At 49.1% G+C, this 26,205-nt stretch overlaps 9 protein-coding genes across 9 annotated transcripts; 7 read left to right on the top strand and 2 right to left on the bottom strand.

Moving 5' to 3' along the window:
- Window positions 1–3,086: 3,086 nt before the first annotated feature.
- Window positions 3,087–3,739, top strand: VFPPC_14121 (hypothetical protein; the record flags this gene model as incomplete). The annotated part of the gene is made up of 2 exons (XM_018291891.1): window positions 3,087–3,339; window positions 3,399–3,739. The coding sequence occupies 2 exons, from the start codon at window positions 3,087–3,089 to the stop codon at window positions 3,737–3,739; spliced, it is 594 nt and encodes a 197-aa protein (XP_018138592.1).
- Window positions 3,740–5,225: 1,486 nt separating this feature from the next.
- Window positions 5,226–7,158, bottom strand: VFPPC_06819 (sporulation associated protein; the record flags this gene model as incomplete). The annotated part of the gene is made up of 4 exons (XM_018285788.1): window positions 5,226–5,431; window positions 5,494–6,733; window positions 6,789–6,949; window positions 7,002–7,158. 4 exons carry the CDS (start codon window positions 7,156–7,158, stop codon window positions 5,226–5,228), a joined length of 1,764 nt encoding a protein of 587 aa, XP_018138594.1.
- Window positions 7,159–7,405: 247 nt separating this feature from the next.
- VFPPC_16761 (hypothetical protein) lies at window positions 7,406–7,723 on the top strand (the record flags this gene model as incomplete). The annotated part of the gene is made up of 1 exon (XM_018294514.1): window positions 7,406–7,723. One exon carries the CDS (start codon window positions 7,406–7,408, stop codon window positions 7,721–7,723), a length of 318 nt encoding a protein of 105 aa, XP_018138595.1.
- A 1,061-nt stretch (window positions 7,724–8,784) lies between these two features.
- VFPPC_06820 (linoleate diol synthase) lies at window positions 8,785–12,405 on the top strand (the record flags this gene model as incomplete). Its single annotated transcript, XM_018285789.1, has 5 exons — window positions 8,785–9,020; window positions 9,071–11,672; window positions 11,729–11,947; window positions 12,026–12,302; window positions 12,362–12,405. The coding sequence occupies 5 exons, from the start codon at window positions 8,785–8,787 to the stop codon at window positions 12,403–12,405; spliced, it is 3,378 nt and encodes a 1,125-aa protein (XP_018138596.1).
- A 219-nt stretch (window positions 12,406–12,624) lies between these two features.
- On the bottom strand, window positions 12,625–14,666 carry VFPPC_14122 (fungal specific transcription factor; the record flags this gene model as incomplete). Its single annotated transcript, XM_018291892.1, has 3 exons — window positions 12,625–13,183; window positions 13,300–13,668; window positions 13,735–14,666. 3 exons carry the CDS (start codon window positions 14,664–14,666, stop codon window positions 12,625–12,627), a joined length of 1,860 nt encoding a protein of 619 aa, XP_018138597.1.
- Window positions 14,667–15,791: 1,125 nt separating this feature from the next.
- Window positions 15,792–17,009, top strand: VFPPC_06821 (MFS transporter; the record flags this gene model as incomplete). Its single annotated transcript, XM_018285790.1, has 2 exons — window positions 15,792–16,071; window positions 16,129–17,009. The coding sequence occupies 2 exons, from the start codon at window positions 15,792–15,794 to the stop codon at window positions 17,007–17,009; spliced, it is 1,161 nt and encodes a 386-aa protein (XP_018138598.1).
- A 498-nt stretch (window positions 17,010–17,507) lies between these two features.
- VFPPC_06822 (hypothetical protein) lies at window positions 17,508–19,736 on the top strand (the record flags this gene model as incomplete). The annotated part of the gene is made up of 1 exon (XM_018285791.1): window positions 17,508–19,736. The coding sequence occupies one exon, from the start codon at window positions 17,508–17,510 to the stop codon at window positions 19,734–19,736; it is 2,229 nt and encodes a 742-aa protein (XP_018138599.1).
- An 812-nt stretch (window positions 19,737–20,548) lies between these two features.
- VFPPC_06823 (glycosyltransferase family 32 protein) lies at window positions 20,549–21,727 on the top strand (the record flags this gene model as incomplete). Its single annotated transcript, XM_018285792.1, has 2 exons — window positions 20,549–21,045; window positions 21,106–21,727. The coding sequence occupies 2 exons, from the start codon at window positions 20,549–20,551 to the stop codon at window positions 21,725–21,727; spliced, it is 1,119 nt and encodes a 372-aa protein (XP_018138600.1).
- Window positions 21,728–23,049: 1,322 nt separating this feature from the next.
- On the top strand, window positions 23,050–23,388 carry VFPPC_16762 (hypothetical protein; the record flags this gene model as incomplete). The annotated part of the gene is made up of 1 exon (XM_018294515.1): window positions 23,050–23,388. One exon carries the CDS (start codon window positions 23,050–23,052, stop codon window positions 23,386–23,388), a length of 339 nt encoding a protein of 112 aa, XP_018138601.1.
- Window positions 23,389–26,205: the final 2,817 nt, after the last annotated feature.

Here is a 26,205-nt window from a genome sequence, read left to right as displayed (position 1 = left end):
TTCGACCGAGCACTTCTAGATTCGTAATATGAAATGAGGCAATCCTATTTCGTTCAGAGGTTTCCCTATGAAACACTTGTATTTATACGCATTCTTAGTCATACTAATATATTTTACAGAATAAATCACGACGATTTGCAGGGCTTGGTCATCCCGATGGGCTTGATCCACAAAGTCCACGGAGTTGGATATACAATCGGGCAAGTGGGATGGTAAAACAGCCAAACCACGACTGGCTCATGGACCCGTCTATAGCAATGTCCTAGCCAGTAGCGCTGTATATCGGCGTTAATTTTGGTAATGTGTTGCAATCTTGACTCCATTTGATGTTGAAAAAATTTACAGCCCTTCTTACCCTTGATGATCGATGCTACCAACAGAATTTATAGGTTCTACTATGACACATGGGCATGTCAATTCACTCTTCGACACTACAGTGGAAATGTGAACAACACGCCAAACACTGAGCAATGGTAGTGCAAAAGTGTCGTGTTGGACGCCATCTTCTTGTTCCAGATGATTACGATAATCCCTGTTCAGGGACTTAATTCATAAGAGATTGGTAAACACAGAACAATCTCAGACATTAAGTTGGCGGGTTTGTGAGAAAGGAATTGGCCATTTTTCGTCAATTTTCTATTTCTGGTCTCGTAAATCTGAATCTGAGTAGAGTGCTATGCGGGTTGCAGGTTTGTGAGCCAAGTTTTTGTGTGGCATTGTTTGTTACGGCGGTGGAAACTTTGGTTCCCTGTTGGCTACTCTACAGCCATTCACTCAAAACAGCCTCAACCCCAATACCTAAGATACCATACCAATTTCTCAAGCCAAATAACTGCCTAAACCGGGGCCAATGCCTCTGAACTATGGACACAGTGATGGCCTGGCGTACATTATCTCGGCCGTGAAAGACGAGCAACGGATGCACGCAAATCGTGTCACCTACTGTACTCGGAATTCCTGGAGCGATTGATAAAGCTGAGCATCAGAAGGCTGGCATATTGACAACATATAAAATGGCAATATCCAGCGTCATCTAATGCAAATTTGCTCATCTGTCGTACGCTCTTGGCTTATTTCTGACTAAAGTCTCGTAACACCAAAGACGTCGTGCTGGGCAGCCACCTGTTCGTGATGTAAGAGCCTAGTATTGAAGATTGGCATGTTCCGAGAGAGTTTTGAGGTGTCATGCTGCTCATCTTGGGAACTTTTCTCATACTGTGCATGGAACTGCGGCGAACCGCCGTTGCAAGAATGAACCTATCATCTTGCTTCTCGTGATGCTGGAGGGTGGTAAGCAGTTTGGTACCTGAGGATGCCTTACGTGTGGTAAGGGCAGCCGTGGCAAACACAAAAGAATTTCTTGGTTTCAATTTCGTTGTCATTGCACGCATCTTTCAGCTCATCACCAACCATTTAGATCGCAGTATGGACGCCCAGTAACCCTCAAGCCAGACATTTCATGCAAGTGAGATACACGGCTTGGGCTTTGTGCTACCAGGGAAAACCCTGCTCTCTAACCCCAACAACAGACTCTGCCCAGCGTCGACAATGAAGCCACAAGCAATTACCGCAGCTGACACGGAAGCCATGACAGCATCATCGCTTGATCTACACTTCTTTAGGCGTGTGAGAGCATTTTCAGCCAGAGCAGTGTTCATCGCACACTCCAAGACAGCATCGTTACGTACGAGGACTCAGGGTCCATTTGTTGGCAGTATTGGTCTCAGCCTCCGCTACACTGCATAAGGTCGCCTGTTTTTAAACTTTACTAATGCAACACGGGCATTGCCGTGCCGTTTATTGATAGGCATGCCTTACATGAAGTCTTATTTCCGCACCAAGGTGTGGATGTTCTGCCACTAGTGGCAAATGCACTACGATCGTTTTCTTGTCTGTCGTTCACTCGATCGACCTAGTTTGACCCTGTCTGTACAGCTGATCCAGAAGATAGCATCGAATTTAGTTGGACCGAAAGGAAGACCATTCGATGTTTCTCCAGCGGGCGACGGAGCGAAGTCAGGGTATTGCTAATATCCTCCAGATGTCTGATGATGAAGTCATGAGCAGACAACTGTCTAGGAGAATTCGCGGCAACTACTCCATATGGTGTCAGGCTACTGCGACGGGATCACACAGTCCAGCACGCCTCTCCCGAAGGTGGAACTTGTAAAAAGCAACGTTGGGCCAATCATAAAGTCGTAATTGAACAGGTTGCCTACCGCCAGCTCTGCGATGTGGCATGTCTTATGCACATGCACGTATATATCATTTCAGCAACTGTGATATCACGCTTGGCTAAATAAAAGTGTGATATATATTCACGGCGATATGTATCACTTTAGCACACCACAATACACTTGACATGTCTGATGCGGGTGAAGAGTGGACGAGGGTTCCTCAAAACCAGGAGCTATGCCGCGGTGGCGCGGACGCCATGCTTCCACCAGAGAGCCAAGGTTTAAGTGTGTCGTAATTGATGAACGATAAGAAGTGTCTGGTGTAGCCATGCTGTGACTTCCTTTACTACACAGTGAAAAACGCCAGCACGACAAAGCAAAGACATCCGCCGATGATATCTGACCCAGGAGGAGAGACTACCGTACAATCCCCAGTGTCCTTGCAAGTAACCCGTTGATATGGCCTACATGTATACCGTTGACACTGTTGCCCGAGTTAGTTCGGATGTCTCTCACCCTCAGGCAGCAATGCGGCTCAGCTTTCTGTATGGCAAGTTAGTTATTCGTCGTTCTGCTTGAACCACGCATATACATCATATCCGTCACACCAAAGAGGTCTAAGGCCGGTTTCGGCCTAATCAGTCTCTGTTCTGACAACCATACGCCCCGAATGTCGACATCAGGGGTCGATCAGTCAAACAACCTACCAGCCATGGCAGACACGGGAACACCAGTTAAGACACTGCATGTAGTGGTAGTCGGTGTGATGAAAAACTCTGATGAGTGGCGCCAGCGTCGGCCGAAGGAGCTGAGGCCCAGAGTCGGCATCCGGTCACGACCATCAGTATAAATATATGGCCTTGGTCCCCTACGCAATTCTCCATCATCTATCCTCACATCCAACACAAGATGTTTTACTCATTCGGATCTCTTCTCTTGCTTAGTGTGCTCGTCCCTCCTCAGATTCTTGGAGTCATAGCGGCACCCGCCCAGGTTCCCGTTTGCATACCTTCCGATCCCTCATTCGATATCAGTCGTATCAAAGACTATCCCGACAAGCTGTTGTTGTCGCGCATCAGCGAGTACTTCATATCATTCACTACTGGGAACTTTGACCGAATGAACGACTTAGAATCAGATGACTTCCACATCACCGACATACGTAAGGCCGCTTTTCACCTTCTCCCCCTTAATCGGACTATTGTAACTTATTATTCTTAGCTCTTGAAATTGTTAGAGCACCAAAGCCAGCCTGGTACGCGGCGAACAAGGGATTCAGCTCTCTCATGACGAACGTCAAAGTCCAGGCCATTTCTATTGACGGCAGCTCTGAGCCCGGTTCATTCGCGATAATGGAGAATGTGGTCTGGTTTACATTGGCGGTTGACCCTCCGGAGGAAGCCAAGAAAAACCTCCCGCCTGGCATCAAAAAGGGCGACACATCGGGTATGATCATGTTGTCCACCATATGGTGGAATAAGGAAGGAAAGGTCTTTCGCGAACTAGAATATGGCAGGCTGATCTGGGATAACTTTGATATTGATAAATTCAAGAGGTGGTAAGGAATGTACGGTACGCCTGGACCGGAAGACAGCTGGTATGTCTAAAGCTTGTCTCACTAAACCTACTTCCAGCACAAAAGCTGTCAACGGAAATAGCCCCCTAGTCTGCGGGGCATTAAACATCACGAAGGTTACAAGGAAAGCAATGCAACTGTAGCTTACCTTCGAGTAGCAGTTGGGAGAGAGAGCCTCAGATCGCTTCGTTACCTTCTTTACCGTAATTTTGAAATAACTATTTGCACCACTTTTAACATTTTATGCATGGCTTAGCAGCGACAATTTCGTGTTCATTTGTAGCAACGTGCCATTGATTCATTACCGGCTGCAGCTTAGGCCTGATGCTCAGCTCCGGTACTCAGGTTATCTCCATTAGTTACACGATACACCATGAAATAAGCTGCATGTCGTACTCTGATCCCATTCTTGATACTATCTTCGACACATCGATCAATCTCCCGAAAGCCAAGTCTTTCATATAGAGAGCGACCAGCCTCATAGCCCATAAGGTAAATATCCACGCCTAACTCCTCGGCCATTTTTATAAGAGCTTTCGCTAATGCCGCTCCAACACCTTTACGCTGGTACTTCGGGTGGACGGCAAGATAACGCAGCTCTGTTTTTCTCAGATCAGACTTATGTTCACGCTTCCAACCCTCTCACAGTGATGGAAATGAGAGCAAACCCCGCATGTGTTACGGCTTGCAACAGTACTCAAGTACTTACTAATGTAGACTCCCTTTGAGAGTATCTCTCTTTGCATCTCAAATGCTCTGTCTTCCGAGCCATCATCTTTCGGGTTATACCAAGCATTCTCAGCAACCTCCCGGATCCGGTTCCGTTCCTCAGCGCTGACATCCGCAATTTGCAATTCTGGCCAAACTAGCGAACCATCCGGCAAGTTCGCATGTTCCACTGGCAGCGCAGCTCGTAGGTACCCCATGAGTTCTCCCGTACATGGATTAGTCGCCTTGAGATGGCGTAGTATGTCCCGCCTATAGAGCAGGGCGTCCGGAATGCGCGCCGTCTCCTGTTCGATGAGATATTCGGGCGTAATGGCGCTGTCCCACTTGCGGCGAAAGGTGTCATCCTCCCAGTAGGCAGAGACATTATTGCTAGCTAATGCCGGAGCATCAGCCAGGATGACAGGTTCAATGTTCCAGATGCGATGGGCTGCCATCCTTGGAGATGTGCGTATGCGCTGAGCCGTTTGGAGAGTTTTGATGGAATAACTGTGCGACAGACTTGGCCTTCGTAATCATCGTCAATCAGAATCGTGCAAACGGCGGAGCCGGTAAGAGGAACTAAACTTCCATGTCCATCAGCCAGCCATGATTACCTTCCAAAATGAGTAAGACTTGGCCACATGCAGAGAGAGTCACATCCAGACATGCATCTCCATTACACCCTGTAGCTCATCAGCTGAAGTACATTTCAGCACTCAGAATTGCACAGGTGCATATGCAACTGTCAACATGGGGAACCACCTTCAACATTCCAAGGTCTCCCTCGTAACTTGAAGATCCCACCCCGGCCCAATATTTGGGGATAACTCCCGGTGATTTATGCATGTCACATTATCCCAGCCGTCGTTGTCTCCGTGTATGTCATGTTGAACTGGGCGTGGTGAGAAGATGCAAGCCACGGCGTAGAGCTCTGTTACTGGGGCTAGGAGTGTTGCTACTGGTAAATACTCTTTTCAACAAAACGTAATTAGTAGGAGGTATGGTGGTAGGTAGAAATTGGATTTCACTTACCCATAAACTTCCAAAGCAGCACCTTGGCGAAACCCGTGCCATATCCGTACGAGAGCGAGTCATGCACAAAACCGCCAAAGGCGAGCTTCTTGTTCTTGTACCACTCGTCGAATCTCTCATGGAAGGTGTCTCTATTGATATTCCACTTCACGGAAGCAGATGGTTTTGCTTGGCCCACAAGCTCGAGCTCGTGGATCATCCATGCCAGTGGCACGTCGCTCATCTGGAACTCATCCGCGCCAACGTCGTGGCTGGGTCCCTGAGGCTTCGAAGATCTCAAAAAGTTCTGAATGCTCTGGGTCAGGTGCTGCCAAAACGTTTGGTTGTCGTCGGCAGTGGACATCCCGTCTTGACAAGCAGGCCATCCGCCGCCCACATCGCCGTGACAGCCCGGGAACCAGACCTCCTTGATATCTTCTGCCTTAGTATTCTTCGTGTCCTTGATATCCTGGGCTAGAAGAGCCGCCTTGAACTTGACTCGACGCTCATCAACTGCCACAGCGTGTCGGACAATACGCGCCGTGCCAATGACTTCCACTGGGATGGGAGCTTTCTGTTCCAAAACGGCGACGGAGCTCACACAGTCCCAAATGCCCAGGAAGTACACCTTGATGTTTCTTCCCTTGCCGTCCTCATCTGTCTCTTCTCGACAAAATGTTTCACTAAAGGCTCGTAGTTCGTCTAGGGCCTCGTTGACATCTTCCTTCGACTGCCGGCTCTCTTCTTCAAGCCGATCTTGCTCAAGTTTGTCAACATCCATTATACCCACAGGCCTCCCTTGCGTGGCACTGTTAGCGGGTTGATCCGTTGTCGCGGCTTGCATAGCTCTAGTAAGGTTGTCGGAGATGGTATTCTTGAGTTTGTCCGGCCTCATGGCCTTTGCTACTGCTAACTTAACTTTGTCGATTGAGTTGCTTGTTGTGGCCTGTGAGAGAGCATTTTGGAGTTGCTCCGCTGTCAACGTATTCGCCACTTGTTCCATTGAGAAGGGTAAATTTTTGGTGATGTCCGGCACACTTTTTACGGCCCTCCCAATTATGCTGGCCTTGTCAAACAGTTCTTTTTGCTCGGCTATGCGATCATTGAGTTTCCCAGATAAATAGCGCTGGTAGAGAAGGTATGCGAATGGAACCATTTCCTCATTTCCTTTGCATAGAAGGCCGACGGTGTTGATCATGCGTGCTAGGAATTTGGCAGTATAGGCACCTCGGCTGAAGCCAAACATGTAGATCTTGGCACCCTACGTGATGTTAGCTAGAGACAATAGCAAAATTCATCAGCGCAAGCGGCCTTACAGATTCATAGTACCGCATCAAAAATCGGTAACCTGCCATGACATGTGCGTCGAATGTCGTAGCAAACCCTTGATCAATGGTCTGCGAAACAAAACTCCGTATCTCACCCAGCCATGTCTTGTTTACAGATGTTTCATTGATATCATATGTGCCAATGCCCGCTGTAGGGCAGTTGGTCAGCCAAAGAGACTTCAACGAGCAACTAGCACTTACTCTGATAGTAATGATACTGATTAGGATGAGTCCTGTCCAGCATTCTCAGGATCTTGACAACATTGGTGTCAGCATTGGATCCGCTGAAAGAGTTGCCAGTACCATCAAAGCATAGAATCAGCTTGGTAGGCTCTTTGGTTGCTTCTGCTTGAGCCATGGTTTGCGAGTTGTCAAGCAGCTTGTGAAGGTGCCAAACAGTTTTTCTTGGACGCGCTCCGAATAGAATTGTAGTTTGGACAAAGATTTCCCTTCGCTACCAACAGGTTCAATGTTATTAAATGTGGGCATACTCCGTATCCATGACCACGACTCCCTTTGGCTGACCTTTTATTTCGACTGCATCCAATTGTAGTTGGTTCGCCTGCGACTGAGTCACCACAGGAATTTTCTCATGAGTGGCATCTATGGTTCAGAATGTTGTCGGATCTTGGCTGTCCATGCAACCCTTTCACGGATGCACCGAGAACCCAATCCAGGCTGCTGCTGCTACCCAATGCGACCAGCCTCCAATATATTTACAATGGCGTAGTATTGTCACCCTGTTACTCGTCATCCCAAAACCCGATCGAGTACATTCCACGGGACGCCACAGCGGTAGACAAGGCGTTGTTCTAATCCTTGCAATGGCTTGGCCACCGTCACCTGTGAGGTGCCTGTTGAAGACCGGTGTGGTTTGGGGTCTCAGTCCCGAAACCCAAGACACCAGCTTGAATCTGTCATGACGAATCCGATTCGCTCATGCATAACTACATTAGTGAAAGGCTTGGCTGGTACACCTGCAGCCTTGTCTTCTTTCAAATGTGGCGCCTGCTATTGGTTAATGGTAATCTGTCAGTCAGCCTCAATCTTCTGTAATGGTTGTTTGTTCCGCTTTGGGCACCAGCTTTTGGGCATTTTACAAGGTTTCGGTATAGTCTTTGCTAGCAACTTCATTATAGTTTCGGTATGTTGTTGGCACAGGTATTCTTCCACGTAATGGTGAAGCACTTCACTCACCTGACTACCAGCGGCTACGTCGCCACCAACACGTTTGATCCCTTGTCCGATATTCGTGAAGCCCTGTTTACTCCTCATCAGCTCATGTCGGTTAGCACCAACCAGAGACTCGTATCACACTTCTCCGTACAGTCAGTCACATTCTTGTGCTCCCAACGGCGCAGGTGGCTGCCTTTCCAGGGCTGTCGTGACATGACGCATAAGTACATCAATCATACGCACTGGGCTCCCTGCAGTAATATTGATTCATCACCCAATGTAAGACGTGGTAAAGTCGGGCAACTTGTGAATGTCAACCCAAGGCATGCGATCCTCCTAACGTGAATTTGGTCGCCTAAATCCACCCAAGCAATCGAGACAAGTCCGCATCAAGTGGCTGACTGCACAACCCGGACCACTCCTACTGAGTATTCTGTGTGTCTGTTCAGGGACGTAAGTGGTTGTAACCTATTCAGCTCCAGGACAGGATCTTTTGATGAATAGCACCCCGGCCATTGATACCACTTTGGGGTTGTAGTTTATCCCGAGCGTTGCTATTCCGTAGCGTGACTGATTCAGCAAAATATGTTCTTGGCGCCTCTGCCATGTTTGCAGGCTGAAGGCACAAATCGGAAATGCGGCTTGCCCGATAGGCTGTAGTGGCCGGTAGAGGCTGCATGCAAACTATATTAAATTGTCTCGGAGACACGTTCTTATGATGATCGCCGCAGTACCTTGTTCTTTTATATCGTTATCATTCATATAATACATCAACAATTGACTCCTAGGTCCGAGGCAAGTTGCTACCATGTCAAGAGATGAGAAATACCAGGCCGGAGAGGCATATGGTGACTCAGAAGAAGAGCCTTCTGGTTTACTTGCCAATGCCAGCAACCTTGCCAAGTATCTCTGGAACACGAATGCTGTTGCCAGATATTTCTGGAGCAACTCTGCTGGAGTTGAGCATCAGGTGACCCCAAAAGAGCTAGGTGATCTTATTACAGGCCTTGCGCAGAAGGGGCAGCCACTTGATGACAAGAAAGCGTATGTGCAACTCATGAGGACGCAAAACGAAGCATACTGATGACCAGCAGCACCACCGAGGTCTTGATTGGTATCCTTACTTCTCTGCCTCGCTCGTCCAGGCTCAGAACTAAGTTCACAAACAAGCTTATCGAGACGCTTTGGGGTAATCTGCAACATCCACCACAGAGCTATGTCGGAGGACAAATCGGCTTTGAGGCTGTCAATGCCCAGAACCCAGCGCCAAAACGTAACGATAGTCTCGGTGACTTCATCGAGTATACAGCCCCCGACAGCAATATTCTGCTACGACAGAGCGCCTCACATCCACTCAACGGTCTTTACCAATATCGTCAGCCTGATGGAGGCTTTAACAACATCCTCGAACCAAACCTGGGAAGAGCTGGTATGCCCTATGCCAAGAGTGTCCGACCTCTCAAACGGCTTCACGGTGTTAAACCTGAGCCCGGTCTGCTGTTCGACCTCTTGATGGCTCGTGACGATGAAAGTTTCAGAGAGAACCCTGCAGGCATCTCGTCCATGCTCTTCTATCATGCATCCGTCATCATTCACGACATCTTCCGCACCAACCGTACAGACACGAACAGATCTGATACGTCATCATATCTTGACCTGGCACCTCTGTATGGTTCATCCCTCAAGGACCAGCTGGAAATCCGCACCATGAAAGAGGGCAAGCTAAAGCCTGACACCTTCCATGAGAGGCGTCTGATAGGGCAGCCACCTGGCGTGAACGTCATGCTCGTCCTGTACAACCGATTCCATAATTACGTTGCGGACATCTTGCTCAAAATCAACGAAAATGGACGTTTTACACTGGCATGTCCGCCTAATGCCAGCGCAGAGGACAAGGCTCGGGCCATAGCCAAACAAGATCACGATTTGTTCAACACAGCTCGTTTGATCGTCGGGGGTTTGTACATCAACATTTCCTTGCATGACTACCTGCGTGCCATCACCAATACGCATCACTCCAACAGTGACTGGACTTTAGACCCCCGCGTCGACACTGGCAGCGTGGGAGATGATGGCGTCCCACGAGGTGTTGGCAACCAAGTCAGCGTGGAATTTAACCTTCTATACCGATTCCATTCATGTATTTCCAAGAAGGATGAACGCTGGATTAACAACTTCTTCCTCAAACTCTTTCCAGGTCGCACCGCCAATGATATAGGGGATGTGAGCGATACTGAGATTGGCCGAGCTTTCGCCCTGTTTGATCAGAGCATTCCAAAGGACCCAAGCGTCCGAACCTTCGACGGCCTGGAGCGTCAAGAAAACGGAACATTCAGGGATGAGGACCTTGTTCGCATTCTTAAAGATGCAATGGAGGACCCAGCTGGTTGCTTTGGTGCCCGCATGGTCCCAAAGGTACTCAAGATCGTCGAAGTGCTTGGTATCATTCAAGCTCGCAAATGGCAGGTCGCATCATTGAACGAGTTCCGCGAGTTCTTTGGCCTGAAGCGATACGATACGTTCAGTGGAATCAACTCAAATGAAGAGATTGCCTCGATTCTGGAGAAGCTGTACTCAGATCCTGACATGGTAGAGCTCTACCCTGGCCTCATGATTGAGGACATCAAGCCAGCCCGCAACACAGGCTGCGGAATCTGTCCCACGTACTCAGTTGGAAGAGCTGTCCTCTCTGACGCGGTCACACTCGTACGGTCAGACCGGTTCAACACCATCGACTACACAGTCGCGAACCTTACAAGCTGGGGCTACAATGAGGTACAGCAGGACTACAAGACTCTTGGTGGCTCAATGCTGTACAAGCTGATCCAGCGAGGCGTTCCCGGCTGGTTCCCCTACAACTCAATCGCTATCATGCAGCCAATGTTCACCAAAGCAACAAACGAGAAGATTTCCAAAGAGCTCGGGACGTTCGGCCAGTACACACTAGACGATCCAAAGCCCCCCGCAAAGCCAGTGATCGTCACGACAGGTGCGGCCATCAAGAAAGTGCTTGACAACCCCAAGCAATTCGCTGTGCCTTGGCTCAAGCCTTTGAACTCGTTGATCCCAGGCAAGGACGTGAGTTGGTTCATGTTGGCTGGTGACGAGCCGCACAACCGTGAGCACCGAGCCAGTTTCATGAAAGCTCTGGGTAGCATCCCAAACTTGCACGCAGCTGTCCCAGAGTTTATCAACCGCGTGGGAACGCAACTGATACAGAAAGAGAGCTTTAAGATCAAAGACGGACTTGACCAGATCGACCTGATCCGCGATGTCGCCATTCCGCTCAACACCCGGCTCCTGGCGGATCTCTTCTACTTCGACTTACGCTCCGACGAGAATCCAAACGGTACGTTTGGTACGGCCGAGCTGTATGGACATTTATCCAACATTCGAACCTGGGGCGTCAACAACAATGACCCTGGCCAGGCTTGGAACCGTCGCCGCCGGGCTCAAGAAAGTGCGAAAGTAATTATTGACGCAACCCGCAGGTTAGTCGACGACGTCAACTTGAATCGCGGTTCCGGATTAGGGATCAGCAAACTCATCCACAAGGGTTTCGCTAGGAAGGACTCCCTGCGTGCTTGTGGCAGGAAGCTTGTTGAGGAGCTTCTGGATCAGGGCAATTCACCCGAGAGGGTTGTCGATAATCTGTGGCTCACATCCTTTGGTGGAGTTGGTGTTCCAGTTACTGCAGTGAGTGTTGCGCATTGATTGTAAAAGATGGTGGAAAGTTGACTAATTCCATCTAGTTTTATGAAGTCCTAGAGTTCTTCCTGCGCTCGGAGAATGCATCCATCTGGTCCGAAGTCCGGAACCTTGCTCAAAAGAATGATGATAAATCCCTTCGCGCATATGTCGTCGAGGCTCAACGCCTCACGAGCTCACAGCGTAATGTACGCATCGCAACACAGCCAAATACGCTTGAGGACAAGCAGGTCCAGCCGGGAAATCCCGTCGTTTTGATGCTTGTAAGTCCAGATTCCATCACTGGCATTTTCCCAGTGTATCTTCCGCAAATAACGAGAAGACGTCTGACATTGTCTTAGGGAGTGGCTGGGCGCGATCCATCGGAAGTGACTAATCCAACCAAGTTTGACCCAAAGCGTAAGCCGAATTCTATAACTTCTTTCAGTTACGGCCAGCATGAGTGCTTGGCCAAAGAGGTGGCACTCAGCTTCATGACCGGACTCGTCAAGATCTCTGCCAATCTCAACCAATTACGTCCGGCGCCAGGTGCGATGGGACAAGTCAAAACCATCGTCGTCGGTACCGAGAAGGCATATCTTAACGATAGCTGGTCTTACCTTACCTTTGATGCCAACAGTGAGTCCTCCTTCCGATGCGAAATTTGATTGTGCTCCAAGTGCTGACCATGGAAATAGCCTGGAAGCTCCATTTCAATGGTTATGTGAGGGACACCATCTAGGCGGTGGGAACGCCGGTATAGTTCCAGGTGAGAAGCAGTATGGCTTGGTGCAGGAATCCAAGGTTGATACCGAACGTGTGAGATAGAAGCCAGCTCAAATGTCTTGAGCACTGTTGTCCAGCCCGCAGCCTGAGCTTGCATCATCATGCATCAGGGGAGAGGTCAATATGAGCCATTTCCATACCAAATAATACCAATTTCTCTACCCTTTGGTGTGTGTCAGTATGCATGACTCGCAGGACCACCAACACCAAAGACAAAGCTGTCAAAGTCAAAGTCCACATCCTGAAAAATGTCGTCAAAGGGCATGACGAGAGCATCATCAAGAAACCTGTTCTCGTCGCTCACTTGGTTGCTCTTTTGAGCTGCGCGAATCCGCATGGACAACATCTCAAACATCTGAATGCATTGCGGCACATACTTGCTCAAATGCTCATGCTTGTGTAGCCCGGACAGCACATCCTGCCACGCCACTGCCACGGACTCAGTGAATAAGTCTGGCGTGCACATTGCCGCAAGGAAGTTTGTGCCTGTAATGTGCAAATAGTAGACTCTATGCCACCACGGTAGTAGACCGATGTCCCCGTCGGACTGCATCGTTTCCATAACTAGGGTTGTGACATTTTGTGCCGCCTCAATGCACATTTTAGCAGAGTCGTGGAGAAGTCTGTCACTGAGACTAGAACGGTCGAATGGGCTACTCGTAGATTCCTGGGAGTTCATCGCGTACAGGCGCGCCAGGAGCGGTCGGAAGAGGTATATTCTCGTGTGAAGTAAACTGATGACATGTCATTAGCGATGTCAAGACAGAATTTCCATCAGACAACTGCCCGCAACTTTTGTCCTTGTGTTTGGGCGTAGTCTTTGCATCAAGCGAATGCAGGCATTACGTACTGGAGGTGAAGTAAACACGCTTTGGCACGAGACCTCCTGTCAGTGATGGATTTAAGACCCTGACGCTTCATGTAGACAGGCAAGTTACACTCCCATTCTTGAAGACAAGCATCCAGCTGCACAGCCACCACGTGGTATTCGTCTTGCTGGTACAATCGCGGAAGTCTTAATTTGGCAGCAAGGGTATTCCGCGTCTGAGTCTGTGCCAACTGAATGTGGTTGCCAATTTCGAAAAGTTCCAGCATCCGCGTGTGATGCTCTTCTCCCCTGGACAGATCCAGTTCATCATCACGCATCATGAATTCACTCCTTCTCGGCAGTGAAGTGAGAGTTGGTGCCGAAGTTCTGCCAAGTGACCATGATACGCAGCTATGCCATATTAGCATTCTTGGAGGAGATTCGCGGTGAGTTCGCAATTTGGACCAAACAACTCACCGATCCAAACCCACACAACTCGCCCAGACCTTCTGCCGTATATGTCTGTCTTCTAGAGTAGCAGATGACACTGGAAAACTGTTGCACATGTTTTGAGCTATGCGTATTGCTAAACCCGCTGTCATCCATGTCATGTGCTGATTATTAGTGCAGTGGAGATAGCGATTCATCAACATCAGACACTGCACAAGCTCCAATGATCCCGGTTCCCAAACAACTGTTTCCGGTCGCAGAAGCGCCCACGCACGCTGAAAGTAGCGACTAGCTTCTTCGTTTCGATGCTGTTCGGGGGTGACTTCCTGTCTCTGCACAGCTAGGGCAAAGACAACATTGAGGATGCTGAGCCAGATACCACGTTTGCCATGCTTGGTTGAGTTAGTTCCAGCGTAAGCCTCGTCTAGAGCATAAGAGATCTGCGTTTGATCCAACACAGGTTCTATGGGGTCAATGTATTCCCAATATAAAGCAGCGAGCATATCTGCGTGCGTCCTAGGGGGCAATTCTGTGATGAAGTTGTCATCTGTATATTGCGGCCGTAGGTCTATCTCTCCAAACAGTGGCGCATCCACAAATGGAACGAGATTTGATGCAACTGGCGGCAATCCCGCCTTTGCATCTATAGCAGCCGCAACATCACCAGCAAAGCGTCCATGTGCTGTGTAGTATGGTCGATGCTCGGCACTTTCAGGGTCACGGTCATCAGCAACCTGCGTCGGGGTAGATAACGGGACACTATTTGCGGGTGTGTTGATTGCGGATTCTTCGAGTAAGTGAGTCTTAGAGGCTGGTGGTGAGATCGGATACAAGACGCGATGGGCATTTTGGCTATGGATGGCCTCTCTTGGTGAATCTTGTCGCGATCCATTGAGGGACAGTTTGACTGGCGGGCTATCGCTCTGTGTCTTGCCGTAACGGGCACATGCTGGAGACATGAGAATCTAAGGCTGGTGATTGGGAGGAAAGGGAGAAAAATACCCGGACGAACGCCGTCACATTTCACTTTCCGGAGTCGACAAGCATGACAAGCTAATGAGGCTCTGAGACGCTCCCGGCGCAAGGGCCTGTGTACCGCATCGTGATGGCCCATGATCTGTGAAATCCGAGTTGATGAACGTTTGCCTCTTTTGTAGTGAGATATGGCCATCTCGTGCATTGTTGCGAGAACAGAATCGTGAAGTCGAATTGTTTGGTGTTGCTCGTTTGACAACTGCGCACCCCGGGAACCAAACCAATCATGTCCTGCTCCGTCCGATGGACCCACAGCGGCAAGTTTTCTGGTTGGTCAGCGTTTGTCTTGTTGCTGCGCTTCAACACGGAGCTTACCAATGCTTGAACACGCGAATCTGCCATTGGGAACACATTTGACTCTTCTTCACCAATCATATGCCATTCCGCGCCGATATAAGGACTCTTGACTTGAATACTCTTAACATCTGAGAAATACTTGTCTATATAACCCTCAAGCAGCGTCTCCAGACATGCAATACAAGTTAACTTCGCCTCTTACCCTAGACGAAATCGCGATCTTCACAAATTATCCAAAGCACGGCTCAAATAGCCGTAATGAGCGAAATGTCCCATTCGAAGGAAGTTGAAAGTGCTGGCGTATATGCTGGAAAAGGTACTCATGAGGATCCATTTGTGGTTGAGTTCGAAAAAGACGATTCGCGTAATCCTATGAACTGGTCCCAGTTCCGAAAGTGGTTCATCACCACCATCGTCACATTGTCCGTATTCGCGGTCACGCTTACTTCTTCAGCATACTCCGTTTCATCAAATGAGATAATGAGAGATTTCAACATTAGTACAGAAGTTTTCACACTCGGTGTCTCCCTGTTTGTACTCGGTTTTGCTATCGGTCCAGCCGTTTGGGGCCCTCTGGTTAGTTGCTTCAGTCCTCCTGGCATAATCATTTGCATATCAAAGGCTAACGAAATGTCGATTACATCAGTGAGTAGCGTAACTTTTGAGGTAATTCACGATACCTGTTCCTGACAAGTCTCTGTAGGTCTGAGTTGTATGGACGGCGGACCCTCTGGATAACATCCCACATCGCAATGGTGGCCTTCATTGGTGGTTCCGCTGGGAGTCAAAGCATCACCACCCTGCTTCTATTGCGTTTCTTTGGTGGCACGTTTGGTGGATCGCCATTAGTAAACTCGGGTGGCGCCATTGCTGATCTGTTCCCCCCGGCACAGCGAGGTCTTGCCATGACACTGTACTGTGTTGCCCCGTTCCTTGGGCCAATTCTCGGTCCGGTAATGGGCGGATTCATATCGCAGACTATTGGATGGAGATGGGTTCAAGGGGTGTGCTGCATCTTCATAGCAGTGATAGGTATTGTGTTGATGCGTCCGTACCGCCAGCAGGAACAACCATGCTGACCTTAGATAGGCATCATCGGGGCCGTCTTCGTCCCGGAAACGTATGGACCGGTGATTTTAGCGAACCGGGCGACACGGCTCTCCAAGGTAGACGCCAGAGTTTATGTCAGCGTTCTTGAAAAGAACCAAGGCAGAAAAGAGCCATCCGAAGTCTTCACGAGAGCCTTGATACGCCCATGGGTGCTGCTGTTCAAAGAACCCATCGTCCTGGTTGCCTCAGTTTACATGGCCATCATCTACGGAACGGTCTACCTGTTCATGAGTGCGATGCCAATAGTATACAACAAAGAGAGGGGATGGAATGAAGGCACCGGAGGCCTCTCATTCATGGGTATCGCTGCCGGAATTATCCTAGGGCTCGTCTATGCAATTTGGGACAACCGTCGGTACATGATGCTGTTCATAGCGAAAACTGCGACCGCAGAATCTCGACTGCCGCCAGCAATTGTCGGTGCCGCCGCCTTGCCGCTTGGTATGTTTGGCTTTGCATGGACAAATTTTCCCAGCATTCACTGGTCTGTCGGTATTGTCCTGTCGGCACCATTTGGATTTGGCTGCGTGCTTGTCATTCTGCCAATGGTCAACTACCTCATCGACTCGTATACCATATACGCAGCTTCTGTTCTTGCGGCGGCGGCCATCTTTCGGTCTGTGATGGGAGCGATTTTCCCTCTTTTCACCACGAAAATGTATGATAATCTCGGTATTCACTGGGCGACCTCGATACCCGCGTTTCTGACGTTGGTGTGCATGCCATTTCCGTTTTTTATGTATCGGTATGGGGGGAGGTTGAGGATGAAGTGCAAGTACGCGTTTGAAGCTGCGGAAATGATGAAACGGTTGCAAGTCCAGCAAGTGACAGCTTCAATGGACGCTGAGTCAACTACCTAGGTAGCTAAATCGAATTGGCGGGTTGTCAGCAAAGGTGTAGATGCATGGTCTTGCCAATCGGATGCTCTGGCGTGGGAATGTCGTGCTGATGGAAGGTGGGATCGAAATCATATTTGAGATACAATACATATGTAGCGTCTTGACAAGACTAAAACAAGGTTATGGGTGTTGTGCGGGTGCAAGACCCGTGTATTGGGCTGAAGTTAGTTGTCAGAAGCCGGGCAACTTGTTCCGGTTTCAGTTGATGACTTTCCCCACACGTCAACTAAGCGTCATCAATGTTTAACAGCCAGTGTGACGTCAACATTAATATCAATTGATACCTTAAAAGAGCTTCGTAGTACTTGTCCTGTCTTTGTCAAATAGTGTCACTCTTTGTTGTCTGAACAAGCGTCGACCATGCTAGATACCGACCGTATGCTGCTCCTTGTGCAGCAAACTCGGTACCAAGCCCATAAATCATTTTGCATCCGACTCAGCAGTTGAGTTCCAGCAATCATGTCATGTTTCGGACTCTGCGGTTCGGGGAGTGAGGAGGACTTGGAGCGACAGCCATTGCTGCCTCAATACAATGAGGACACAGAGCGACAAACTCGGCTCCATGAGAAGCTGCACACATACCAAATGCTTCGGGCCATGTCAACGGGATACATGCCATCGAATGAACAGGTCATCACTCACCTGAGGGCATTGTTATGTGCAGCTGTGTTGAACCCGTCGGAGCAGAGCAGCCTGAGCAATTCTGGTCGCGCATTGATACGAACGACGCGTCTTTGGCTACAACAGTTTATGGATCTACTGGACGGGAAAAACTCAAAAGACCAGATCCAAGATTTCATTTGGTACTTGTCTCAAACGAAGCTCGATTTGGATGTGAAAAATGTAAAGCAGAACATTGCGAAAGGCAAAGCTAAGGCAGATGTGTCTGCGACCGTGGAGAGTCTTCGCACGGTAGTCTCCTTGGCACTCTTGAATAGCGATTTTCGAGTATTTATCGCTGATGCGACTACCATTGCAAGACAAGTTTTACGAGATACCGCATTCGCATTAGGTGATGTGTCAAAGGAAGTGGGCAACAAGCTGGACACATCGGACAAGGATCTGGAAGCACTCAAGAAGACGGATCAAGAAGAGCAGCAGCCTGCATCATCTGAAGATGTCAAGCACCAAGCAAAGGAGGTTGCTGAAACTACATATGAAGAAGTCACTCAAGTTGGAGAGGAAGCCTACACCAGTTTTGCCGAGCACATGAATGACGAGGCGCGGGATATTTTGGTCGGTCGTCTCAAGAGCGCAGTCACGAATCTTCGAAAACGAAGTGACTACTCTGAGTCTGTCTCAGTCTTGTCCAAACTCTTGCAGCGTTACCTAATGATATACCTGTCAATTGGGTCGGAGGCAGCCGACACAATTGAGGGCAACATTCAGCACAACCGCCAAGCAGAGCATGTGGCTCACAATTTCTGGCTGTTGGTTTCGTCGTTTGGTGATCGGGGGGACTGGGATAGAGTCAAGAAGTCGTTCATTGACTTCATGGAGCATAACAAGACGGATGAGAACTTGGACGACTTTGTGAATCAATTTGCGAATTTGGTTCAGGAAATGCTCTCAAAGCCAGAGTTTTTCGACAATATAGATGACAGACTTCATGAGATGCGGGAGCGGATCAAGGAACTCACCTCGGGATCATCAATGGGTGAGGACGCTGGCAATCTTTTGCATAACCTGCAGCAAGCGCTTCGATCAACCGCCGAAGACAAGGACATCAAAAACATGGCATCGACGACGTTGCGCCTCGTACAGGTTATGTTTCCGTCCGGAGAGATGGGGAACTCGGATCTTGTGGGCGACTGCATCAACGTCTTCATACCGTTGATGATGCAGGCTGTACAGTATATTCCAATACCGCGATTGGAAGTATCAACACCCGCGGCAGACATACTCTTGGAAAACCTCATCCTGGAGCCCGGCAAGACGGTCAATCAAAGCTCATTCCTGCCGTATAACTTGCAATTTTCCACCCGCAACGATCTCGACATCACCAAGGCGCAGTTTGGAACCAGCTCATCGGTAGCGTCGTTAGCTACCATTAAACTGGCAGGAATGTCAATCGCAGCCAATGACTTGGGATACTGGCTCCAAATGCACTCGGGCATCCTTCGCTTCATGGACCAAGGGCTCACCAGCTTCCATCTCGATGAGCGCGGCATAGATGTCACGATTGACGTGGAAATTGGCCGCGAACGATTGGAGCAGCTCGTCTCATTGCGAGGCGTGCATGTCAAAGTTCACCACCTCGACTACTCGCTCCAGAAATCGAAGTTCTCATGCATGGCATGGTGTCTCAAACCATTCATCCGACCCATCCTACGGAAAGCCCTAGAGATCCAAATAGCATCAGGCATTGAAGAAGGGCTGAGGACGCTGAACCGAGAACTTGTGTTTGCACGGGAGAGACTACGAGCGACGCGTGTATGCAACCCGAATGATCTGTGGACTTTTGTTCGTGCAGTCGCTGCTCGCTTGGTGCCCGCGCCGGATCCGGATGTCCATACGAGGGTTGGTGTCGGGCCTGGAAAAGGTGTGTTCAAAGGTCGATATGCACCAGGGAGTTTGGTCGAGGTGTGGGAGAGGGAGGCTCGTGATGCAGAACAGAACATCTTTGAGTACCGCCAAGATGGGTGGCGGAATGGGATATTTGACATGCACACTGTTTCTTTCGGGTGAGCTCCGAAAGGCTGGTCACTTTGTTTGCCCATTCTTAGAGGAAATTGTCATGTTGTTGGTTGCATAATGCTCGTGCGATGAAACGTTGGTTGAGTGGGCTGGGAAATTAGCATTCGGTTGCTGGTATACGTGGATAGTTGGTGACAGAACCTAGAATGACTGTAAAATATACGATGCTAACTGTAATAGAGCACAATAAGTAGCTGACAAACACAGTTCAAGTTGCTGCAATACCAGATTAAAGTCTATATTATCACAGGCAATTCGTGACCCCTTACCGTCGTCTTCCTAGACTCGTGTCTTACTCAGACGTTGATCAACCTTGACACACCAATACGTGTCAAGGCTGAGATCCCTGTCCCAACGGCTGATCAGGAGGCACTGCTACCACCGAGTGCCGTTCAAATCTCCTAATTTAGTCGGTACTTGAGCCCACATCAACCTATGATGTGCCATTTCTGATCAGCATGGCCCATTCTGTATCATAATTCTGGATACTTTGGCTTGTCAGCAAATTTGTGACGTAGCTTTCCGAAAAGGCGGACGACAGGGTTTGTTTTAATTACGAGGCAACAGCAGTATGGAGAATGATGCTCGCCTAAATTCCACTTTGTTCTCCTGGATTTAAGGAGTTGTGAGCAATGTAGAATACTTCTCGAAGCTACCTCCCCACACAATGTCGACATTATCGCGCGAGTAAAATTCAGCATGATGTGCGAATGATTTCTACAAATTTGACTTTCACTACGCCCGGCTCCTCTCATCCGCATGCCGTCGCGGAGTCGACAACTTGAGCCATTCAACCTCCCGCCATGATACGTTCCTCCGGCGTCGCGCTGAGGTCATGCGCAGTTCTGGTGATTGTGATTGTTTCACTTCATCTCCTGTGGTTCAATCTGCCAAATGACTACAAGAGTGCATTCCAACTCGATACACCGACACCGACACCGACACCGACTCCTGAACAGAAAGAAAACGATGACGATGTCGAGTATCCAAACGAACCGTTAGCGAAGCAAATAAAAGCATCCGAGCTACTCTCTCGCCCGCCGACCTACACAAATGGCCGGATACCTAAAATCTTCCACCAAAGTTGGGTATCCTTACAGCTGCCTAGAAAATTCCAGTCGTGGAGTCGGTCATGTCGCCGGAACCACCCCGATTGGGAATGGGTAATATGGACTGATGACGACAACCTTCAACTTGTCCAAAGGCATTTCCCATGGTTGGAACACACCTACCGGGGACTACCTAGTGAAATTTACCGTGCCGACTTGGCGCGATATCTCTACATGTATATCTACGGAGGGTACGTAAGCTCAATGTGACAACTTTATGCGTTTGACTCGGCACTTACCAAAAGTTGTAGTGTCTACGCCGATCTGGATACGGAATGTCTCCGATCAACCGAAGCTCTCCAACCGACCTACGGACAGCTTTTTCAAGAGTCTGAAGGAAAGAACAATACAGCGATGTTCGGTCGCATGGGTACGGACCCCAGTTTCGAGCACTCTATTCCAAACGCCTGGATGGCGGCGTCTCCCGGCCATCCATTTTTCCTAGTCATAATGAACGAGGTCAAGCAGAGGTATAAGATGATTGAGAACAAATGGAGATGGACGAGAGTGAAGCCCGCAGAGACTATAACTGGGCCGGTGGCGCTGCGCGCTGCTATCACGGAATACGAGGCGGATAAAGAGGCTATGAAGGATGCTGTGAGGGAGCACGCTACGAGCGTTGAGTTTGAAGGTGAGAAAAGCAAGGATGACGAGGTGGTGTTGCTGCCTGGTCATGTTGTCTATCCATATAGTTGGGGGTCGGATGGTGAACACGTTCGCAACGTGTGTTGGGTGGTGTCGAATAGCTTCAATGCGAAGGTGTGCAAGAAGAGACTGGCTGTAGAAAAGGATGGTAGTATAGCCATTACGTACTGGAGTCATACTCATTCTCCTAGTGGTCATAACGAGGGTAATATGAAACACATAGAATAGGGGATGGGATGGAAGAAAGTATCAAAGCATTAGGCGGGGCGTTTTGGGTGATTGCATAGACTAGACAGACAGCGGTGTAACTGCCATTTTAATTTGTATTCCGGGAACTTGGAAATGTCAACATTGCCCATATGAGGCTCCATATTTGAGGGGGTAAACAGCATATTCGAGCTATTGCTGGAGGTCAGGGTCTGTGGGACATGGCAGGCCACGCGTATGGGTTGGCAGGAGGGCATGGTCTCATGTAGTCAGTATGATTGCACTTTGGGGGTGTTTTGTGGCTCTGTCCTCATGTTCAACGTCATCATTGCCATTTTTTAACTGCTTCTAGATCGACCTTCATTCGTAATGGAAGCGTCCACAACTGCGACTACATTTAAGGGCTCACCAGGAACGTGGCCGTTGGCCTACGGTGAGAAGTCATGAGTATCTAAACACTTCCATGCACCACAACGCTCCTAATTCTGAGGTGATAGAGAGGTGTTTTTTGATATTTTGATTTCTTGCATGATATTTGTATGTAGATCTGGCGTGTAGCAATATTTGGAAGAGCCCTACTCAGCAGTCGGCTGACTGTGGGAGGGTTCTACAGTTATCTCGGATAGCTTCCTGCTGGATAGTGCTCAATTTACATTCTGGGTGTTGTTCATAGATCAACGATAAGTTAAATAGGTAGCCTGTAGCTTCATAATACCCATAGCTGGGACCAAAGCTGTGGTGTCATCTCTTTCCCTTGAGGAGTCTTCGGTTGTCGTTTTGCAGAACATTAAGAAGCTGATAAAAGAGGCAATGGCATCAAAGCCGGAACGCGTGCTCATATTGTTGGCTATTGAGATTGTGATGGATATCAAAACTGTTTGATTAGGCTACTCGTTTAGACCTTTCTAACCGCATACCCGGGTCGAAGTCTCAACGGGGACAATATCTGCCAAGCTGTGGCATTGAGACTGGGACAAGGACTAGCTGGGGTTTGGACGGCTCAGAACTCAGGAGAGGATTGAAGTATGCCCAATGTCGAAGTGATAGTAAAAAGGTGTAATGCGTATTTTACGCGAGTTATTCGCCTTTTGCCTCGGATTCACTGTACACTGTCTTGTCGAAATATGACCTCATACAGCGTACATGTCGTGAATCGAGCGGGAAAGAACTTGCCGTATCGCGAGGCATATCGCGCATGAACCGGGGTCTCCGTTTTCCCAGTCAGTGCTAACACCAACCTGAACGATTTGTTCACCTAGAAGAGTGGAAGCATCCAAAGCCAACCCAATAATTCACGGTGTCCGGCGAGTAAAACTGTCTTTGATGTTTGGGGCGTCGGGGCAATGCATCGTGTCACCCTCGCGTCCTTTGCTTGGCCCGAGTTGAACAACCCTGCTCAAGTGGCTGAAGTGGAAGCTCGCCTCTCACACATGTCATCTCTTTTGGACACTCGCATTTCGGGTCAATGCCAGTTGCGCAGTTCCAATTTCTTGAGGCAGAAACCGTTGTGTCCCAATGCTACCCACCGAAGTCATATTTTCACCTTGGCTGATGAAACGCCCGCCTCAGATTTCCAGATTCGATACATCGGTTTGCAACTCCCCTGCAAGATTTCATCTTACTTCTCCCGCCCAATGCAATGTGGGGGATGTGTCAAGGAGTTACTCTGTAAGCACGCGTGAGACCCAACCAATGCATGGATGGTACGTGGCGGCGGCGGCAAGGTAACTAAATGTTTTCTAAACTCGTCGTCTGGTCAAGTGAGACATTGATCCCAACCACATGCTTTTCGTGAAGCAGAAACAGGGGCTCGAATGAAATGGTGTAAGTGCCAATTGGTCGATAGGGCTGCAGAGTGATGTCATTTTATCAGGTAGGACAATCTATTTGCTCCCTCCCAGCTACTCTGGATAATTTTTCCAAACATGGTTCTTCTATTTAACGAATGATAAAAGGCCTCAGAAGCCACATTTCAGACAGCAAGGGTGTGCCGCCATCGGACTTCCACCGCAGCCAGCCTGAAAGGCGATGACCTCCACACCATCATCATGATGAAAAGTGGGCAGACAAGTTCGCAGATGTTCAACTTCACTTAAGAAGGCAGGCATTCCTCACACACGGCCGGCTCCTTCTGTTTAAATTGCATCCATTGTCCTGTCATCCTTTCTTACCACATTTTCTCACTAGTTTGTAGCACCGCTTCCTTTCTGCATCGTTGTGCTTTACTGCGAAATTGACACCCGAAGAACCAGCATTGGGTTTTCATCACACATCCACTACTTCGTCTTCCAATCGCTTACAAGACTTCGACAACAACATTGCTTCCGAAGGACCTCGGCGTCGCAGATCGCAGTTTGACCTCCAAGTTGACGGGCCGACCTTTCCGCCGAGTCTTCAAGGACAACAACGCGACCCTCGAATCAGCAATCTCCAACAACACCGGGCAGGCTTCGTCAGGCGTATCAACCGACATCGAACACGACGAGAATGAGGCGAGCAACAGTGAGGCGACAAGAATTTCGTGACCAAAGTGAGGCGATAGAATGAGGCGACGGAAGTGAGGCGATTGTGCAGGCCACGTCAGCCTGCCGCCAGCCTCACTTTCCAAGCATGATGCGGACGACCTGGACGCCTCTTTTCACCACACCGCAACTTCGGATGGATTTGCGAGCCGTTTACAATGTCTTGTCCAACAGGTCACCAGACTAAAGAGGATTCACCAGCCGTTGAATACTAATTGGTCCGGGGAGCATACATTGTGCTCCCGGGAAGACTTCTTGCAACGTGGTCGGCAACAAGCCGCGTAAGTCGAGAGATTCGCCCATGCAGTGTTTTTCTACTTTCCAGAGTGGAAAGAGGAACTCCGCAGCACCAGAGGGTGGATCCTGGTCAAAAGGCGTAAGTTTTGCAAAGAGACTGGCTCAACAATTGGTGAAATCGGCTCTAGGAGATAACTAACTCGATCAAAGCGAACCGGCTCAATATGAGAACAAGATGGAACAACAACGACTAAGAGACTAAGAGATGGTTGAAAAGAGCTAGGAAGAGAATCTAGGCCTCTGATTCGAGGATTGCAATGTTGAGCTGGACGAATACCGAGTCGAATTCGCAGAAGCTGCTGCGAGGCGCCACCTGGAACCAACTCTTCTTTGCAAACGCTCCAAGTGCCCCGAACCAGACCCACCGCAGAAAGACGACCTATTCGCCTGGGTTTATGCAGCTCGAGAACGAGGCGGACATGAAAGTGGCATTCGATACCTTCCTGTACGTGACGAACGCTTGCCCACACGGTACCGACCGAGTACCACACTACCGGATCGGCACATCGTGTTGAGGAAAGGACGGCCGGCTATCGCAGAATTACGCTAGACCAATACCTTCAAATATGGATCGGGTATTCGCTATCGAGACTCTGTCATGTACTCCTGGTGCTCTTGGTAGGAGGTCAAGGGCAGGAGGTCGCCTTGCATGGGTTGCAGAGGGCTGTTCTCTTGGGAAACTGAGTGACAAGAGGGGTTTTTTAAACGAAGATTTCGCTCTTGAAATCTGCAGCAGTCGACATGCCATGGTGGTACTCGCCGTCGACAATTCCATCTTGCTGTGACGAGTGAGACTATCTCGTTCGAAACTTGCGACATTAGTTCAGCGTTGCCGGACGAGACGACATCTCTGCTATCCGAGTACTGATTCAGATCAAACGAATACCTCAGCTGTCAGGCAGCGACTACAAAATGGCCTCAACGGATGCCGTTTACAACGGGTAAGGCATCACGATTGGTTCGGCTCGCGCGTATCTACTAACGTTGATGCCTCAGATCGGCTCCTCCCAAGCCAACTCACAAATATACCCATCACAGCGTGTCCTCAGGCCAACAGAACGTCACAAATAACCCACCATCGTATTCCTTTCAGCCTAGCCTTGGCGATGATCCTCGCGATATGGCCACCCGTCACGCACAAATCTTGGCTCGAATAAGTTCTGTTGACGCGAAGTTCGGCCGCGGTTGAAGGGTCTAAGGCATTAACAACCAGCACGTGTGGGACTAAATTTCTGGGGTTTGGCGTTCAGGGAATGGATAATGCTTTGTGAGCAAAAGGACAATATCAGGGTGAGCGTCGGTTCGGCAAAGGTCCTGCTTTGCCGAAGGAGAAGGATCATTGTTCATTTGGGGGCATACCTGTTTTGACAAGGCACGATGAGATACCTAGGGGTAGTTGCTTGGCGACATACTCAAAATGTGAATTTGACTACGCTTATTGGACTCAGAGTTTGACCACCTGTGATGAAGCTGTCGCACCGATCATCAACACTTGCAACTTAACAGGACCAACGCGCACCATTGAATGAGATTTGATGATCAAGAACTGAGAGTTGAATGAACCATGTGCCAATTACAAAGAAAACGCCCGGAGAGGTCGAAAAAGCGAGTAGAAACCTCGGGTCGGGTGGACATTTTTCTCAAAAGATCAAGGAGTATGGTTCAGTGTCTAAGTGCTTT

The sequence above is a fragment of the Pochonia chlamydosporia genome, assembly GCF_001653235.2.
Source record: "Pochonia chlamydosporia 170 chromosome Unknown PCv3seq00008, whole genome shotgun sequence".
Lineage (NCBI taxonomy): Eukaryota > Fungi > Ascomycota > Sordariomycetes > Hypocreales > Clavicipitaceae > Pochonia > Pochonia chlamydosporia.
Note: the sequence above shows the minus strand (reverse complement) of the source record. Positions and strands in the feature narration are given on the sequence as shown.